This window comes from Typopeltis vanoorti, chromosome 19, assembly GCF_054136105.1.
Source record: "Typopeltis vanoorti isolate ZY-2024b chromosome 19, IOZ_Tvanoo_1.0, whole genome shotgun sequence".
Lineage (NCBI taxonomy): Eukaryota > Metazoa > Arthropoda > Arachnida > Uropygi > Thelyphonidae > Typopeltis > Typopeltis vanoorti.
The window spans coordinates 67725192-67744332 of NC_143567.1; the positions used below are offsets into that span (position 1 = coordinate 67725192).

Here is a 19141-nt window from a genome sequence, read left to right on the forward strand (position 1 = left end):
TACTTGCTTAGTACCAATCAGGGTGATCTGGTGATGCATTTTGTCTCAGCAGCTGAACCCAGATTTGTAAAAAACACCCTGCCACACATTTCATCCCGTCAGTCTCAACTTCACACCAGATAGCCTCTTATTGCTACATGGGACATTATTATTGCTTTCATGAGTTTCTACCCTAACTGGACACACATTATCTGATAGCAGCATTATCCATCCCCTCTCCTATCTCCTCTGTATTTTTTTTTTGGTAAAACAAGTGTGGTACTTATTCTTTACTAGCAGGAAAAATTGAAAATTAAAAGGATCAGAAAAAAAAAATTTTTTTTTAAATATTCACTGATAATTTTAACTTCATAGCCTGTTTAGCTCAGTAGATGTGGCGTTTGCCAACCACCGCGCTTGGCCGCACGAAGGAAGACTTGGTTTCGAGTCTAGTCGGCGACTAGAGGAAATTTTTCTAAGCCTATTTTCGACCGGTTCCCGAGTTAGTCTATCTCTGGCACGGGCAAGCAGGTTTTTCCTCCCGGAAACTCGGGTTTTTCGTCCTGTAAAACTCAAGAAAATCGACCGTAGAACCCACATTATTTCAGACATTAAATATATTGTGTTAGGGTTAGGGACCACGAGATGGCGGCACATTTGAGCCGTCTCTCTTCACTGAGTACCGCTTAATTAGTGATAGCCTTGGGCCATCTATCTCTGATTGGTACCAGTGGAGATTGAACTGCCCACTCAGTCTCCAAAAGTTAGATAGGGCTAAATGGCCTCGCCTACTCCCCATATACGGGGAATAAAAAGGCGTTAGCTGATTTTTTTTTTTTTTTTTTTTTTTTGAATTTTAACTTCATAATGTGATAACATTTTTGGAACAAGAACAGTAAATAAAGAATAACACAGTTTATTAAGGATAAATTTCTTATACAGGTATATAAAAATAAAATAAAATATATACAATGAATTTTAATAACAATTTTATATATCAAATATCTTAACAACAGACGTAGTGAAAAAATGTAAATTTCCTTAATTAACTAAGCTTATTTGAATACTAAAAAATATGTAAAAAATTACTGAGTATTACAAATTTCTAAATGTACCACATCCATATATCACCAGTCACTGTTAATAAGGATGCCAATAAGCTGAACCATTTCATACTGTCTGAAAAAAAAAATGTTGCCCTTCACACATGATTCTAGTTACTACATCTGACTCTGATAGCCAAGTTTAGCTAATGCCAATAATCTTAGGATAAAACATATTCATCAAGGCAATGAACCTTTGTTTCTTATGCTCCTGACATCTGTGTATAGATAATAATGAAATGCAAGGAGATTGGTGAGAGAATATAAGAGCAAGATCATGTTTAAGAGGAGCAATTAAAATCATGCCTGCTTATTAGAGACCTAAGTTGTATTTTGTTCTCTAGAGGATTTCTGAAACCAAACCTACCCATAGTGCCAAATGGGCGATATGTTTACACTCTTTTTTCCCTTTCTCCTCCATATTTCATGTTTGCTTGCGGCAGAATGATTTTAGTTATTTCTAATTGCTGGGCAAAACAGATTGCATCATGCTGAAGGACAACTATTCTCAAACAATTCAAGAAAATAATATAAGACAAATACAACAATCTGTTAACCTATAACAGCAAGTGCAGTGCACTAGAACACACCATACAGATATTTATTTCTGATATTTGCAAAGGATGAGAATATATCCAACTTTCACAAATCATTTCAATTTAAATTTTGATGATGTAACAGAGCCTCAGAAAATTTCTTTGAACAGACATTCATACTAAAACTGCTTCTATAGAAAAGGCAAGTATTATGCTAGAGTATACTATGTTTGGTCTCAATACAATATGTAACCAGATATTTGCAATTGTTATATTCAGAAGGAATCTGAGACTCAGTTTCATCAGCTGAATTTAAATCTGAGCAATTATCTATTTCAAAAATTAGGGGAGATTATCATCCTATGAAAATATCATAAATGATAATTTATCTATTTTATGTGATCTATCTAGCATGCAACACTTGCTGTGATATGTAATTTTTTGTATTTGCCTGGTATTGTCTCTCATTTGTTCCACTGATGTATGTTTGTTTCAGTAATACAATATCTGCTTGAAAACTTTTTTCAATAAAGTACTGTGTAATACATTTTACTCTCAATTATGTTGTAGGTTCGAATAAAACTAAGAATTAGATATTACAGTCATTATATCAAACATCACAATCTTTCTACTACAAACTTAAAATTCTCAAAAAACTGTTAAGACAAATTCTATTTTAAAATGAAATTCACAAATCCAAACTATTCACTATAACAAATTATTCCTGTGGTTCTTACAGATTCAATATATTGAGAGTCAGCCATATTACTGAACTTACATTTTAAAAAAAATGCATTACGATGAATTAAACTCAGCTCCTGTGAAGAGAGAAACTAACAATAAATGAGCTAGCCATAAATTCCCACCTTTTACAATAGCCAATATTAAAATTCAATCCTCCCCTCTTTTTTTAAAGAAATCTGTGAGAGCACTGCTCTGCAAAACTAAGAACTCTGTGTTCAAAGAACATTTTACTCAGTAAAACTGGCATCTTCAATATCTGCCTTTCAACTAAACTATAGATATGATAACCACTATTAACTTCAATTCTAAATTCAATTTTGATATGCTGATTCATCCCAATCCCTTCAATTCTTAAATAATTTTCTTCAAATATATATTTTGCAAATATACATTTGCAAAATAATAAATTGTAGGTAGTTTATCAATTGACCTCGAAAGATTCAACGTTGTTGAATTCATGATTTTGACATAGCTCAGAAAACAAATCTAAGTTATTCAAAGGCTTAACTATAACATCAACGGAACTGAGTTTTCAGATCCAATGGTAATCCTAAATTTAAAACTAATTATCTGTTATATCTAAACTCCAAAAAATATAGATTGGATGAATGAAATTACCTCCAGGACCATCAGGATTTCCATACATCTCCCAGTTTTTTTTAGCTTCTTCATCAGTAAGTCTAAATAACAAAATAATAGCTTTAGTATTCAAAAATAACTTCAAAAACAGTAGGTGACAAATGAATTCATTGGGTGGTAAACCAATTAACATGATCAGAAAATGTTCAAGTTCTTAAAATGCACTGTTTATAAGCTGCAAGATATTTAGTTAAATTTGTTTGGAACTGCATGCTATTTATCCAACATGTATTTGAGGACCTCTTTGATGATAATTTCCAAAGACAGAATATATTAATTCAGCAGGCAAGGATATCATTCATATATTGGATGCAAAGAATATACATTCAAAACTCTGGATTAAAGTAAGTTATTAGAATTTTTGCATTTACTGAGTGAAATAACTAGTGCACCAGCCAGTGAGAATTTCTGCTAGAATACATGAAGTTTCAACTGGCAGCAAGTTAGTATCATGCATGGGCAAGGATTAATGAAGAAGAAATCTATAAACATTATTTTTTGGACAACTGGAGGTCAAAGTCCTAGAGTGCAAGGGGGGGGGGGGATACTTCATGAGAAAGGTTGTTCAGAGAACAAAAGTAGACTGAATGAAAAAGAAGTGTGAGATGCATGTTAAGTGGGTAGACAGTTGATGCTGAGCAGCTGCAGCTCATGCAATTATAAACTTGCAGAAAGTGGGAAAATGACAAATACCAGTTAAGTAAAACTACACCTGAAAATACCTGTATTAAAGACAAAGGAAATAAATACCCTCTATGAGACAGTTTTGGAGTGAGTAAAAATGAGATTATTGATTAACTGAGTTATTCTCTTGTGGGCAGCAAGAGATTGTGTGGATAGAGACCCAATCTATCCACACAATCTACCATACTTTGTCTGTTAATGGGCTCATCCTTGAACCCATTAACAAAGCACTCATAACTGACTCTGGAAACCCATTTCACTCATTCACAACTCTCCAAGCAAAAAGTCCAGTCCTCACACCCCTACTAACCACATCTTTATTTAACTTCCAGGGATGACCTCTTCTTATGGCTCCACTAGTGAAGTACTGAAACATTTTCCCTGCGTCAATCCTATAAAACTCTTTAAGCAACTTAAATGTTTTTATCAATATCCCCTCTCTTTTTCCTATCAACTTCTGCACTCTGCACACCCTCGATCTATCCTCATAGGGAACATTCCACAGACTACTCACCATCTTAGTTGCTTGCCTTTGAATCTTCTCCACTGCATCCTTATCCCCCAAAAAACCCAGGAGACCAGACCTAGGTACAGTAATACAAATGTGTGTGAATCAAGGCCTTATAAAAATAAATAACTTCCTTATCTCTACTTGTTAGTGTGTTTTTCAATGGCCAAGTAATCTAATGGCTACTTTAGCAACCTTAGCAATGTCCTTTAAACTTTAACTGTCTACCATCACTCCTAAATCTCTAACTTCATTTATTTCCTTGGGTACACTGACAATGTTATAGACTGCTTGTAATCTTATTTATCCCAAAATGGATAGATTTACATTTCTCGACATTAAACTGACACCCATTAACTTTTGTCCATGCTGACAGCCTATTTAAATCGTCCAGCAAGCTCTCCACATCGCCTTGATTAACTATTACTCTACCTAATTTTGCATCATCAGCAAACAACTGAATATTTCCTTTCAGGTTATTTCATATATCATTTATGCACAAATTAAGCAGTAGTGGCCTCAGTACTGAACCTTGCAGCACACTAGTCACCTGTTTTTGCCTTGATTCTGCCCCTCCATATACCACTTTTTGATATCTGTCCAGCATCCACCCTCTTATCCCTATAACCAGTGTCATAATCATCTTTATTTGTTTTAATTTGTGTAACAGAGTTCCATGTGGTATTTTATCAACTAAGATATCAACAGTGAAGTGACAGACTTGCTTCATGTCCTTAACCAAATTTTCTAAAGTTGTAATTGATGATTACAACACTGCAAGATTATGATGGAAAAATCCTTAATTATTCTGGATTTTACTCCTGAGTTGTTATTTAAGCATGATACTTGTTCCTATCTTAGTATACACGTAATCTGTGTATCCTATCTTAGTGTACACTTGGAGGTTATGACGTGAAGGAAAACCAGGCTTCTCTGTCATATGCTCACTGATGGATCTCTGATGCAGAGAGTTGGGAGAAAACGGGGAGAATATTGCTGATGTATTTCCAATATGGAGTTCGGGGTCTGCCTCTTTTTCCATCTGTAGGGGCATAGAGGACCAGAGCATCAAAGGGTACAGAGGGTGGATGCCTATGTTGGTGGCCAAGCCATTCTATGTGGTTTCTTTGAACAGTGCTGACTAGAGGATCTTGCTGGGTTTCATCTAATATAGTCCAGTTGGGAATGTGGTCTTCCCAGGAGTAATCCAGCATATTTCTTAGACAAGTAGTTCCAAAGCTATTTATAATATTGGTCACTGCTTTTGTTGAGATTCCAGGTCTGGGAGTCATACAGAAAGTTAGACTGGCTGGTGCACTTGTAAAGACGAATCTTCGTCTCCTTTGAGATGAGGTTCAACTTCCATACTTTATTAAGACTTCTGTGGAATTGCAGTGCTTTCTGTTTTCTTGTTTTAATGTCTGTTAAGGAATCTGAGATGTGTGATCCAAAGTATACAAAGTCCTCTACTTCTTCAAGGTGATCATTTTGATTTATATAGATGTGCCCATCTATCTGATGTTTTAATATCTTGGTTTTTTGGATTCTCCTAAGGCTGTTGAAGTGGTTTTGGGCATCTGTAATGTTGGAGTCAATGAGGACTATATCAACTGCAAAGCTCAGGTCTTCAAGGTGCATCTGTATATATGGGTCTTTGATATGGATTCAAGATTTAACTTGCATTAATTTAAAAATATAGTCAATCACTATGATGAATAGATATGGGCCAGTGTATTTCCCTGTAGGACTCCTGTGGTGATGGGAAAACTGTCTGTTTTGTCTTTGTCTCCATTAACTAGTACTGTGGTTTGATATCCCTAGTAGGGTTGCCTTGATAAGTTTAGGTGGAATGCCATAAAGTTTGCGTGTTTCCCACAGTCGTTCCCTGTCAACAGAATCAAATGCTTTAGTAAAGTCAATAAAGTTCAAAAGCAATAGTAGATTCTTATCCTTTGAACCTTCTATTAGTCTTCTACATACATACATACAAAATATCTCTTAATGGACTGTTTATGTTATCAGTAAGGTTTCCGGTCAACAGTAAGTTATTAGTAGTTAAGTTTTTGGGAAGTCAAAAGTTATATGCAAATTTTCGAATCAAATGCCAGTTGGGTCAGTGCACCTAGCCCCTGCGTCATTTAAGGGTCAACTGTATATTATATATATATAATTTTTTTTTCAATGCAACTAGTGTCCACAAAAGTTTGTAAACCTATAGTAGATTATTACTGTAGGTGGGCTAAAATTTCTTTAATTTTTTATTTGCTTTTTTTAACATGTCTGAAAACCCTGTTCCAAAGATCAAACACAGAACTTTTTGAAGGACGCTTCTAGTCTCCAATAAGCAGGGTAATGGTCTCAACACCAGGTGGTGAAATTCATTACCACCTAAAGACAATTATATATCAATGCCTATGGTGGAACTCAAACCCACAGCTTGTTGGTTAAAAAGAGAATAAGGTAAGCACCTTACCAAACCAGGCTAGCTAAATTTTAGTTCTGTTGGGAGAATGCTGCTATTGGTATATCATTGGCAAATCATTGATGGGGAAAACTTAATTTATAATTAATCCTTTTCTCCCAGTGTTGTTTTCTTAGCTTATTCAAGCGATCTTGCAAATAGTTTTAGTGAATTGGAATCTCCTTGCCTGATCACTCTTTCTATTATTATTCGTTTTCCATCTGAATTGATTACTTTTAATCCCTATGAGTTAATAATTTAAATAAATATAATTTATTCCTATATAATATTTTAAGGCTTTGTAATATAATATATAATATTTTAAGCATTGTACAAGGTATATTAAGTCAAAGGCTTTTTCATAATCCTTACGTAAGACAAGGAAATAGTATCCGGAAAGTTCATCAAAAAAAGTTAATTGAAAGACAATTCATCAAAAAGGTAGTTAATCGAAAGACAATTCATCAAAAAGGCAGTTAATCAAACGACAATTCGTCGGAAATGCAATTCATAGAAAAAACAATTCACTGAAAATTTTAACTTTTCGAAAATGTTATGATAAAAGTGATCTATTTAGAACAAAACCTGAACCGTGCAGAGTGAGATAGCAATGCGACTTTCATAGGGAATAATTATAGAACAATATGATTTCTTATTGTCTTTCTTGTCCGATAACTGTTTCATGTCTGTTCATGGGACTGATTTGCCTGTTTCCAGGAGGAAAATCCTAGCCTATGCAGGCTGCATTATTATTATTGTTACTAGGAGTAATATGTGACTTCAATACAGCAATTATTATAGGATGAATTTTACTCAGATTTGCTATTTGAAACTTTTACAAAAAAATGTCAAACTGTTCCATTTTTCAGTTCAGCTATGTATTACAATAACTCTCTAACTTAGCAGAAGTGGTAGAAGTTGTCAGTAAAAGAAGTACCGACACTTCTACAATTCCGCTACAAAAACTGAACCATGCAGGTTCAGTTTTTGTAGCGGAATTGGTGTCTGAATGGTTCAGTTTTTGTTCTAAATGGATCACTTTTATCATATTTTTAACATTTTCGAAAAAAAAAAGTTTTGAAATGATATTAGCAATTCCGCTGTGGCTGGATCAATTTAATGAAATTTTAGTTAAAATTTTCGGTGAATTGTTTACTTGATAAATTGCATTTTCGACAAATTGTCGTTTGATGAATTGTTCATTCGATGAATTGCCTTTTCGATTAACTGTTTTTTCGATGAATTTTCATAGAACCAAGGAAATGGGTATATTTCCTTGAATTTTACAGATATGACTAGTTTTTTTCCCATTACTTGATTTAAGGTGTGTAGATGATTAAATATGAAAATGATGTTTTGAAATCTGCCTACCAATTGAGAGAAATTTAATGTTTATTCGAATCAAAGTTTTATTAAAAAAAAAAAACTTAAAAGCCTACAAGAATAGGTCTATAATTCTTTATCAGTTATCACCTTTCGTATATAAAAAGATGACTTTTAAAGTATTTCAGGAGTTTTTGAGCTATGAGGAGTTTTTCCTTTAACACTTCAATACAATTTTGCCAGTTTAGTATGCAAAAGATTCTTTCCAAATGGTCAATGTTTTTATCAATGTTCTATCAAGTGCAGGTGCCTTTCTAATTTTTCATTTTTGTATGCTAATGTTTTACTTCATCTTTCTATATTCATTGTAATTTTCAATATATTTTTCTGTATGTTCTTCTCCATTTCCCCTTATTTGTTTGATTCTTGATAAAGTTTAGCCATAATCTAATATTTTTTGTTCTGTTTGTAATCAGTGTTCCTCTTCATCTTCAGTTATCACATGAAGATTACTTCTATTACTTCTTAGTAATACAAGTAATCTTGTTTACTGAAATTATCTATTATTATAATTTATGTATTAAAATTTCTTATTATCCTCTCAACTTTTTTTTCATATTATTTTACAAAGTTCAATATATTCTTCACATACTTTTAACAAATTAGAAACCTTTATGCAAATGCATGTAAACATCACTTACGCAGCGTATATGCAAAATACTTGGTCACGTTCTTCATGTGTTTTAGACAACTATTTAAGAATCATCAGTAGTATTGATCACAATGAGAAAAAACAAAGCATCTTTCAGAGTTCAATAAAGAGCTTACTGTGGGTGGCTGTGTGCAGATTGGCTGAAGCATTTAATGAAGGCTGTTCCCAACCCACATCTCACAGAACTATGTGAAAGGAATTGAAAAGGATCAGTACTGACAATCACATGCCTATATGTAAAATAAAAGTTTCTAATTCAGTGGGCAGTATGTGTATGTTTCTTATATCATGTGCATCTTATTTCATATTTCTTTGTTTTTTCTAGTAGATCTTTTGTTTCCTTTGCCTGCTTTCTTTTTGATTTTTTCCAGATAAATTTTCAGCTTTCTTTATTACACTGATTAGGATATTTAAATGTCTTTTCCTAAATTTACTTGAAATTCTTTTTTTTTTTAATTGCATACAAGAGGTACAAGAAACTAGCACACCCTGTTTGTGTGTGGTGTAGATAAGGATTGAGTAGGAAGAAATCTATCAACATCTTTCTTAAAGAGATGGAGGTTGAAGCTGTTGAGAAACACATTATGAAGAAGGCCATTCCAGAGGACAACAACAAACACACAAAACATGTTTGGTGTTGTACTGAAAAGGGATGTTTGATAACTGCTACTCTTGTTTTAACAGGCCCAACAGTAATTGGAGGAATGCTGTTTGGCAATTCATGTTTGTACTTCCATGGAGTAATGACCATGGAAGTACAAATAGAAGATTACACAGAGCTGAAACGTTGCATATGTCAGAGTCTATGAGTCAAATTGCTCTCCTCAGAACAGTGTCAAGAATTTTAAGGAAGGTTTTAGATGTACCATCCAAAATGTGTGAACAGTATTCTTTAAGATGGGCCGATTTGGAATTTATATAGGGTTGGCAGCTGGGTTGGTGTAAAACAACTTTCTTGAGTGGAAAAGAACGACTAGTAATTTTAGAGGCTGAAGAAGCTATTGATGTCAAGTGTTTATACTAGGAGAGGCTGGAGGTAAATGTCAGTCCAAGGGGGAGATCTGATCCTGTCTGGTGATGTGTATATTATTGAGGATAAGGAAGATCAGCTGAGAAATCTTGCAAGAGAAAAAACAGGACTGCATTTTGGTAGCATTGAAGGTGACCAGGTTATCCTTACCTCCACTGAAGGATGGTATGGAGATCATTGTTTAAGGCAATGGTTGCAGATAAGGAGTAAGGTGAATTTAGTATTGAATTATCAGCAAATGCTGTGAATAGGACTGGTGGTAGCTGAGAGATCATTAATGTAAAAGAAATAGGATAAGTGATAGAGCAGAGCTTTGAGAGTGTGTTGTCACCATGACATGCATTTAATGACCAGAGAGAAAATTAGCTATCTGGTTACAGAGAATGGTGGGTAAACTGAAGGAAGGTAGTTTTGCAAAGCAGGTCTCAAAGTCAAACACAATCAAAAGCTCCAGAAATGTCAAGGGCAACAGCGCACATTTCTCTGAACTGTTTTACGGCACACCAGAGATCAGACTAAGAGATAAGCTGTGGACCTGGTTTAGTGGAATCCATACTGGTGGTTGCTGATTAACTGATGAGCTTCTAGGTAATGAATAAGTTGACTATTAATAACTTTCTCCATTATTTTGAAAAGACTGAGATGATGCAATTGGTCAGTAGTTGGATGGCAGGCATTTATCTCCCTTTTTTTTGGAATAGGTTGGATATATGCTTGCTTCTATACCAAAAAGAAACTTAATGTATTTTAAACACACAGCTTGCTTACCATAATATTGTAATCCTTAGGAAATTACATAGTGCATAATAAAACATTATTTCTATTCAGTGTATTTATAGCAGTAACAAGCATTCACATCTTACAAGTTTTTGGAACAGCTGTCACTGGGAAACAGGAACACTAGCTTGGGGGGGGGGGAGAGGAGTAGAAAGAAGGGTAAAAAAAAAAAAAGCTGAGTTGAATTCTGTGATCTCTAATTATATGGATCTTTATTTATCCACCAAGAAAGAACTATGAAATTAATACTGAAGGGCAGTATAATGTATCAAGCCTTCATATATATCAGTAAAAAGGCTGTATGCTCACATGGGAAGCAAGATGTATACTTCACAAAACCAGGATCTACAACAAAATTCTCTTCTTCGGAACTGTTCAAATAAATGTTGTACTCTGACTGTCAGAGTGATCTGGGAAATGAAAAGGACATTTTTCATCAAATCTGCCTGATAGAAGATATGCAAGCAAAAGTGAGATCGTCAACTTGTTTTAGTGTTAATCTAAGGAATTGGAGAACTAACAAACAACAAATGAATGAGTAGGGGGAAGAGTTAAAATTAAAGGGAAATAGAAGGTAATGATGAGACATTCTACAAGTATCCATATAATGTAAAACAACTTTCTTTTAGTTAAGTTAGTTAAATGCTATGTTCACTTTTTTGTGAAATATTAATCATCCATTAGAAATGAATTTAAATGAGTCAGTTTTCTTGAGCTCATTGTGTAATTCTTTGAATGGCCATATAATTATCTTTTGTACGTAATCAATATTTCAAGTTGGATATACAAAATATTACAAATTATTTACTAATTGTAAATCTACAGAGATATGACTGTCGCATTTCCTTAGGAGGATAAAGAGAATAAGTTAACATACAGGTGTTTCAAATTAAAGTACCCCTACAAGGCAACCAGTGAAATACTCTCAAAATTTGATGGGTACCCTTAACTAGATCATGGGGAAAGAGTTTTGACAAGTAAAAAAATATGACCGATAGGGAAAATATGGCACTGTGAGCAAAAAAAGACAGTGAATTTTGCATACCACACAAGCCATAAGAAAGTATAAACAAAGCAACGAGACTGACTCTACAATCATTCAGTTTGCATGATAGGTCTCACTTCACTTGAATGTGCAAGTGCTTGTAAAGTGCTATAAGAATGGGAGAAATACTCAAGCAGAACTTCCCCAAGTACAAATGCCTGAAGACTTTGAAAAATGGCCCCATGACACCAAAGCAGTGAGACACATGGTTCATCAATTTGAAAATATAGGTAGTTTGATAGTCCAACCAGGAGGAGAGTATAAATCAGAAATTCCACAAATGACAGATGTTGCAAATGCAGTTGTTGAGCAGTCAAATAAGAATGCTGTGGGTTCATGGAGTGCACATGCCATTGCAAGGCAATTAGATTTGCCATAAGCAGAGGAACATTTGTGTTGACATTTCTGACAAGCACAGTGGTGGTGGTGGTGGGGGGGAAGGATTAGCATTTGAACATCCTACAGAGTGATGAAGTGCATTTACATGTTTGTGGAACAGTAGATACTCAAAACTGCTGCATCTGGACTACACAGAATTCCTGAACATTTCAACGTTTCCTTACATTCACTAAAGGTCACAGTATGGATAGGATTTATGGCCAAATTTGTAATTACATAGTTTTTCTTCACTGAACTAGAATACTGAAATACACTGAACTGGAACTCTGACATGAACAGATATGACTGTGTTTTCAGGACATGTTAAGCAGTTTAGTTACCCTGCAACTGCAGCAAGGAGGGTGTCTGAACAACAGTGCTGATGCAAGATAGAGCATCTACCCACATAGAATGTGAAATTCAACAATTATTTGGTCATTTCACAGAGGATAAAGTAATCAGTTGCTCATTTTCCCATGAAATGGCCGCTGCGTTCAGACCTTAGTCCCTGCAACTTTTGGCTTTGAGGTAAACTCAAAAAGCATGGCATATCAGGAAAATAAAATTTCTTCAACTAGAAAATTAAATTTGAAAGACAAAATTGTACACTGTGTGAAAAATGTTTCAAAAGATCAGTCATGTTCTGCTGTAGACAATGATATATGAGGTAGGTTTCAAAAGTTTCTACCCTGACATGCAAAATTAACACCAATTTTAAAAGTATATGTATGTCACATAGCACCATCTATGGGGAGCTTAGTGCACCAGTTTCAACTCTATCTGCATCATTCAGTTGGAGGCACTCGTTTGACTAATAAGTGGGGTAAGTGGATGTAATATTAAAAATTAAGTACCACACTGTGATATAGGTTTTCACTAAAGGACTATCTCCAACTGTTATCAAACAGTGATTGGATGGTGTTTATGGGGAAGCTTCTCCTTCATGAAAAAATGGGCTAAACACCTAGGAAGAGAGAACATCAAAGATGATCCTCATGATGGTCAACCTATGCAAGTAATAACTGAGGAAAATCTCTCACTTATTGAGGAGGAACTGCTAAATGACAGACAGCTGAAGCTTAAAGAAATCTCAGCAAGGTTAGGGATTTTTATAATGACTATCTTTCGTATCATCATGAGAAGCTTCACATGACGAAGGTCAGTGCAAGGTGGCTGCCCTGACTTCTCTCTTCAGTTCAGAAGGAGCATTGTGTGACCTGTTCCCACAAGTTTTTAGAGCTTTACCAAGGGAATCAGAGAGAAATGCAGGAATCCACTGTCACCAGGGATGAAGCCATGGTCCTTGATTATGATCCTCTTTCCAAAAGGGAATGGAGTGGTCCAAACCAGGCAAAGCACCACCAAGAAAATCCAAGGTCACAAAGAAGATCATGACAACAATCATTTGGGATTGCTGTAGAATTCTCTCGATTGACTTCAAGGAAAGGAATACCACTGTGAATGCAGAACATTATGCTACACTCCTGTGCAAACTGCACAACACCATAAAGGAGGAGATGAGGAATAGTGAGTCATGGTGTTTGCCTGCTTCACGACAATACTCCAATCCATACGGCTATTGTTGCGAAGGCTGCAGGGATAGTTTGTGGCTTCCAGGAGATTGAATACCAACCCTACCACCCAGATCTAGCACCCAGTGACTAATACTTCTTCTCAAAACTGAAGATCTTCGAGGAAGAAAATTTGCAGATGACAATGTGTTGAAAGATGAGTTTTAGGTCCATTTAGCAGACAAAAGTACTGATTATTTTTTCAAGGGCAAAGAAATAGTAATTCAAAGATGTGAAGTAAAGGGAGATTATGTTGAAAACAGTTGTTTTTTTTCCTATAAACTCTAAAAGTTAGTCAGACAGGAATATGGAACTACCCTTGTATGGTAATATCAGTTATTGGTTCCTGCACAAAGATCAATGCAATGAACATCACCTCCATTGATCATCTGAATCTCCTTGACAGCTATATTTTTTTATCACATTAGTTTATGAAATAAGAGAAATAAACATTGAATAATTTCACTTATCACTGACTCTTAATCATTCCACAATCATATACCATTCAGTTCACATTAATGTAATTTTTTCTGTCACTCACAGGGCCACATTTCCCCTGAGTCATTTCTGAACTAATTTTTTTTTATTGTTAAAATCTCTTCCCCATGATCTGGTTAGGGTATGCACCAAGTTTCAGGGTATTTCATCTACTGCTTCTCTCTTAGATTGCTCTGAATAGGTGTACTTTTATAGACTTGATAAATAAACCATTTTACATTTTGTGCCACTACTTTATTTACAACCCTAGTGTGTGTGTGCACGCATGTACACATGCATGCATGCACACACACACAGTGTACATTACTTAGAAGTCAACAAACACAACAGTGTGAGGAACAAACAGCAATGGCACCCACCTTAATAAGATGTAAGACCTCCTTTGCTGCAATGACTGAAGCAATCCTATGGGGCATACTTTCCACAAGTGCACGATGGTGATCAATGGGAATTTTGGACCATTCTTCCTGTAGGCACGTAATGAAGTCCTGGACTGTTCTGGGACAGATGTCCCTTGACCTCACCCAACACTCCATAACTCCAACATCCCACAGACGTTCAACAGGACTGAGATCAATGCTCTGTGGAGACCAGTCAATTGTGGTGATGTTCATGTCCACAAGCCACACAGTTACAACAGCAGCCATATGACACAGTGCATTGTCTTGCTGAAAGAGACAATGGTCAGTTCAGCAGAAATGCCACAAAATAGGAAGCGCTGCACTGTCAAGAATGTTCAGATACCTCTTGGAGTTCAATGTTCATGGCAGCACAAATAGAGGTCCAAGGCTTAACTAATACCATCACACCACCAATTTCGAATTTCATAGTTGGGGTTATGCACTCTGGTAAGAGACATTCACTGGGCATCTGCCACACCCACACTAGTCCATCTGCTCAGAGGATGTAGCAGGATTTGTTGCTCCATAATACAGCTTTCCATACTTCCACGTCTCACTGTACACACTCTTTGCACCACTGAAGAATGCTGCATGTTGGTTCGAATAATGTGGGACTTGCATATTGTGGTCCTACCATGGAAACCCATGTTGCGAGCCTTGGTTCTGAATGTTTTTTTTTTGTGCAGATTTGTGTTCCAGTTGATGACTGGATGGAACTCCACATTCAATATCAACCAACGAATAGCAGTTTCACACATTATCCTTTGTAGCATCCTATAGTCACGTTCGGTGAGTATGGTGGGACATCCACTGCAGACAACACTTGCAGTTGATTCCTTGCACTTCCGTCTCAGTATGGTATTACTAACTGTTGACCTGGGATGATCCGATTTGTCAGCATTTGCCGAACAGATAGGCCTGTAACATGCCATTTATCACAATGTTTCTTTCAAACTATTAGTTCTCTTCTCACAGCCATTTCACCCAGACACAGTTGTACTGACTTCAGAGCATCATATTCCTCCAATTTATACCAGCTACAAACACGTGACTCATTACATGGCACGCTTTGCAGATTGGGGGGATCCATTGATTTCTTTCCAAGCAGTTTTATATATATACAGTTGATTCCGCTTAAATGGGACACGTTGGGACTAATCCATTTTGACCCAATTAAGCGGCTGTCCCAATTAAACGAACTAAGAATAAATTCTAAAATAAAATATGTAATATGGGTAAATGAATAAGTAGGTAAAAAAAATAATAATTAGGTACCTATTTTAATGGTTTATTAAACCAAAATACAGAAAATATTTGTACTATAAATTGTGTAGAAAAAATAATGCATACATGATAACTTTTACAATTTCAAATTTTAATTCTGCAAAAATGCATCAAGTGTAGTCTGTCTTTTGCTTTTGAAATTTTGCAGTTCTACAAGATCAGCACAGATATTCAGTGCGGATGTAGGGCTTCCTTCATTACCTTCCTGCATAAAATAATGCTGCAACCCGACTATAAATTTTTTGGCCTCACGATTAGTTACAAGCACAGGTGGGTCATCATCCTCATCATCGCATTCTTCGTCAAATTTTTGACATTTGGATTTAATGACTTCAACAATTGCATCTTCAAAGTTTTCATTTTCATCATAACATGGTAAATTGTCATCTATTGTTGAAAATTCTTCATTATTCATGATAGGAGTTTGCAGTATACCTACATTTTCATCACTACTCATCATTACTAACTGTTGACCTGGGATGATCCGATTTGTTTTAGGTTTTAATCGCAAACAGCAAAGCAGTTTTGTATTGTGCTGTTTTTTTATAGCTCACCAACTGTATTGCTTGCAAAATGGAAATTTTTGCACTGATCTCTCTCTCTCTCTCTCTGGCTGTTGAACTTGTTAATAGGTTTCCATCAATGGATTCCAGTATGTAATTAACCAATATTCCTCGATACGTCTTTAAATTTTTTATTATCCCCATGTCCATTGGTTGCACTAAGGATGTTGTATTAGGAGGAAGAAATTCCAGCCTTATATTTTTTAGATTATCTAAATGAGGGTGTGCAGCACAATTATCGAGAAGCAACAAAATTTTCCTCTGCTTACATTGTAATTCTACGTCCCAACTCGTAAGCCAATTCCGAAAAATTTCAGAAGTCATCCACGCATTACTATTGGCATGGTACTCTACTGATAAACTCTCTATTCTTAACCCCTTAAAGCATCAAGGCTTAGCATTTTTTCCTACGATTAGTAGTTTTCGTTTGTCCGTACCCAACATATTTGCACAGCATAACACAGTAATGCAGTCCATTGCCCTTTTATACCCTGACAGTGCAATGTTCTTATAACACAGGGAGCCGTCTGGCATAGCACAATAATAGAGGCCGGTTTCATCAGCATTGTAAATATCATCTGAAGAGAAATTCTCTAAAAAAGTAAGGATTTTAGTATTTTGCCATTGTTCAGCACTGCCCTTTTCGCTGTGCGCGTTTTTAAATTTGATATTATGTCTCGCTTTCCATCAAGACAACCAACCAGCAGTTGCTTTAAAATCGTTGTGGTCCAGCTTTTTAGCTATCTCCTCTGACTTCGCCTTCAATACTGGGCCGCTGATATTCACGCCTCACCTGCTAACTATAGAAAACCATTGATCTAATGCTTCTTCAACTTCTGGATCCTTTCCATCAGGCTTTCTTTAGGATGTTCCTGGAATTTCTTTCTGTAATGTCCACTCCTCACACAGTTGATTTTCTTGTTGTAGGAGACGCGCTATGGTAAATTTTGGTACACCAGTTATATCAGCAAGTCTATGATGGCTTGTATTTAATGGCTGGCTTTTAATTTTATCCAGCAAAGCAATTTTACTTGAAAGTATAAAATCATTTCTTGGCATCTTGGCAAAGATTTACAAATTTTAAATAAAATTGACACAATAAATCGATATCGCTAGGTACAGTATATAGTAAGGGTAGATTCCTAAGCAGACGCGTACTTGCCAGATGCACGATGAAAGATAACTGATTCGCATCACACTAGTGTTGCCATATTTTCGAAAAATCCATAAAATATATCAAAAATTGCTAAATTCCTTTTCAGCTACTGTCCCAATTAAGCAAAAAGTTGTCCCAATTAAGCATTTAAATTATGTATTAATATGTTGGTTTGGTTTCCATTCTTTGAGATTTGGCCCAAAAAAGCGGCTGGCCCAATTAAATGGAATCGACTGTATATATATATATATATTTTTTTTTTTTTTTAACAGTAATTTTTTTTATACTCATCTCACTTTGGAAACCGAAGACACTGATTTTGAAGTTCATGCATCATCACTGATACTAAGCTAAAATGTTCTACCCAACAAATAAACAAAATAAAACCCACAACTGACCATTAACACAATAGGTCAGCTAAGTTAGCTCAACTAATTTTCATGAAACACCATCATACCTGAGAGCATCTCAATGTTGTACTTCATATACTTCATACTGTATTTTTAAAGGGACTGAAAGGAGCAACACCAAATTTTTTTTTTTATTAAATAAAATACTTATAGTTGAAAATAAGATCTCAAACTTATATACAAAATGACACTGCAATAGGATACTACTAAGTATTAAAACTCTGAAACACAGAATAGGTTTTATAAAACTGTGCATCTTCTTGGACTTCAGTTTCATTTGAGTTTAACCCCTACTCTCATATGTCACCAACACAAAAAAAATTCCATTCAAAAATTCAAAAACAGAATGCTGCAAAGAGTTTTTGGCAATAATTAATCCATGGTAAATAATGAGATGCTCATATAATTTCTTGAAATTTAATGCATTAATAAGAATATCACATACTATTGAAACAAATTATGCTTAATACTTACGCTGCATAGGCCTTGGCGATCATCATAAATTTTTTTTCATCACCTGTCTCTTTATCAGGATGGTATACTAAACTTAATCTTCTGTAAGCTTTTTTAATTTCTGCCATCGAAGACGCCTAAAATAACAATGCCTTTTCAATTCCTTTTATTACTATTAGATAATAAAGAGAGTATAACCACATGGGCAAACAAGGTAAAATTTTCTCATTACAGAAAGGAGCATTACAGGATTCTTCATAACTGAATACTTTTAAATGTTTATGAACTTAATTAATAAATGCAATTTAGATTAGCACACAGTACTGAGTACCACTAGTACTACAGATGTTAGGTCTAGTAATAGTAGTGGACTATCACTGTTACCATTCAAAAGATGGAAAGTTTGTAACACAAACTGGATAAATGGCCTGATAACTTCAACTACAGTATTTGCATATCGTATAAAAATCATAAGCAAAACATAGATTTTTTTACCAATTTTTTGGGATACTTATCGAAATAAAGAAAACCAATGTATTCTTTGATCGATATATTTTAGACTTATAAAATTATGAAAAAACTATAAGAATTTCTCATCTTTATAATTATATAACAATATATGTTTAGACAGTATATTATTTCTGAAAATTTCTCAAGTAGATTCTCTAATTACAAATCAATGTAACGTAGCATGTTTTTTTTTTTTTTTTGCTTAGGAGAGGTGCTCCTCAGCAAAATAAGCCTGCTATGTTACATTGATATAACATGTTTTTCTTTATAAACTATGAAGAGTAACTTCACATTTTACATACATACAATAATCAACAACACTAGATGCAGATTATTATTAGTAGTAGTTCAAAAATGAGCTCAATTTGGACAATTT

The 19141-nt window shown here is 35.0% G+C and overlaps 1 protein-coding gene across 1 annotated transcript in view; it reads right to left on the bottom strand.

Annotated features, from left to right (window-relative positions):
* Positions 1-19141, bottom strand: part of Sec63 (translocation protein Sec63) — a 229121-nt gene that overhangs the window by 163691 nt on the left and 46289 nt on the right. Inside the window, exons 4-5 of the mRNA XM_090408926.1 lie at positions 18277-18392; positions 2981-3042 (exon numbers count right to left, since the gene is read on the bottom strand). Coding sequence (XP_090265052.1) covers positions 2981-3042; positions 18277-18392 — 178 coding nt within the window. The remainder of the gene's footprint in view (positions 1-2980; positions 3043-18276; positions 18393-19141) is intronic.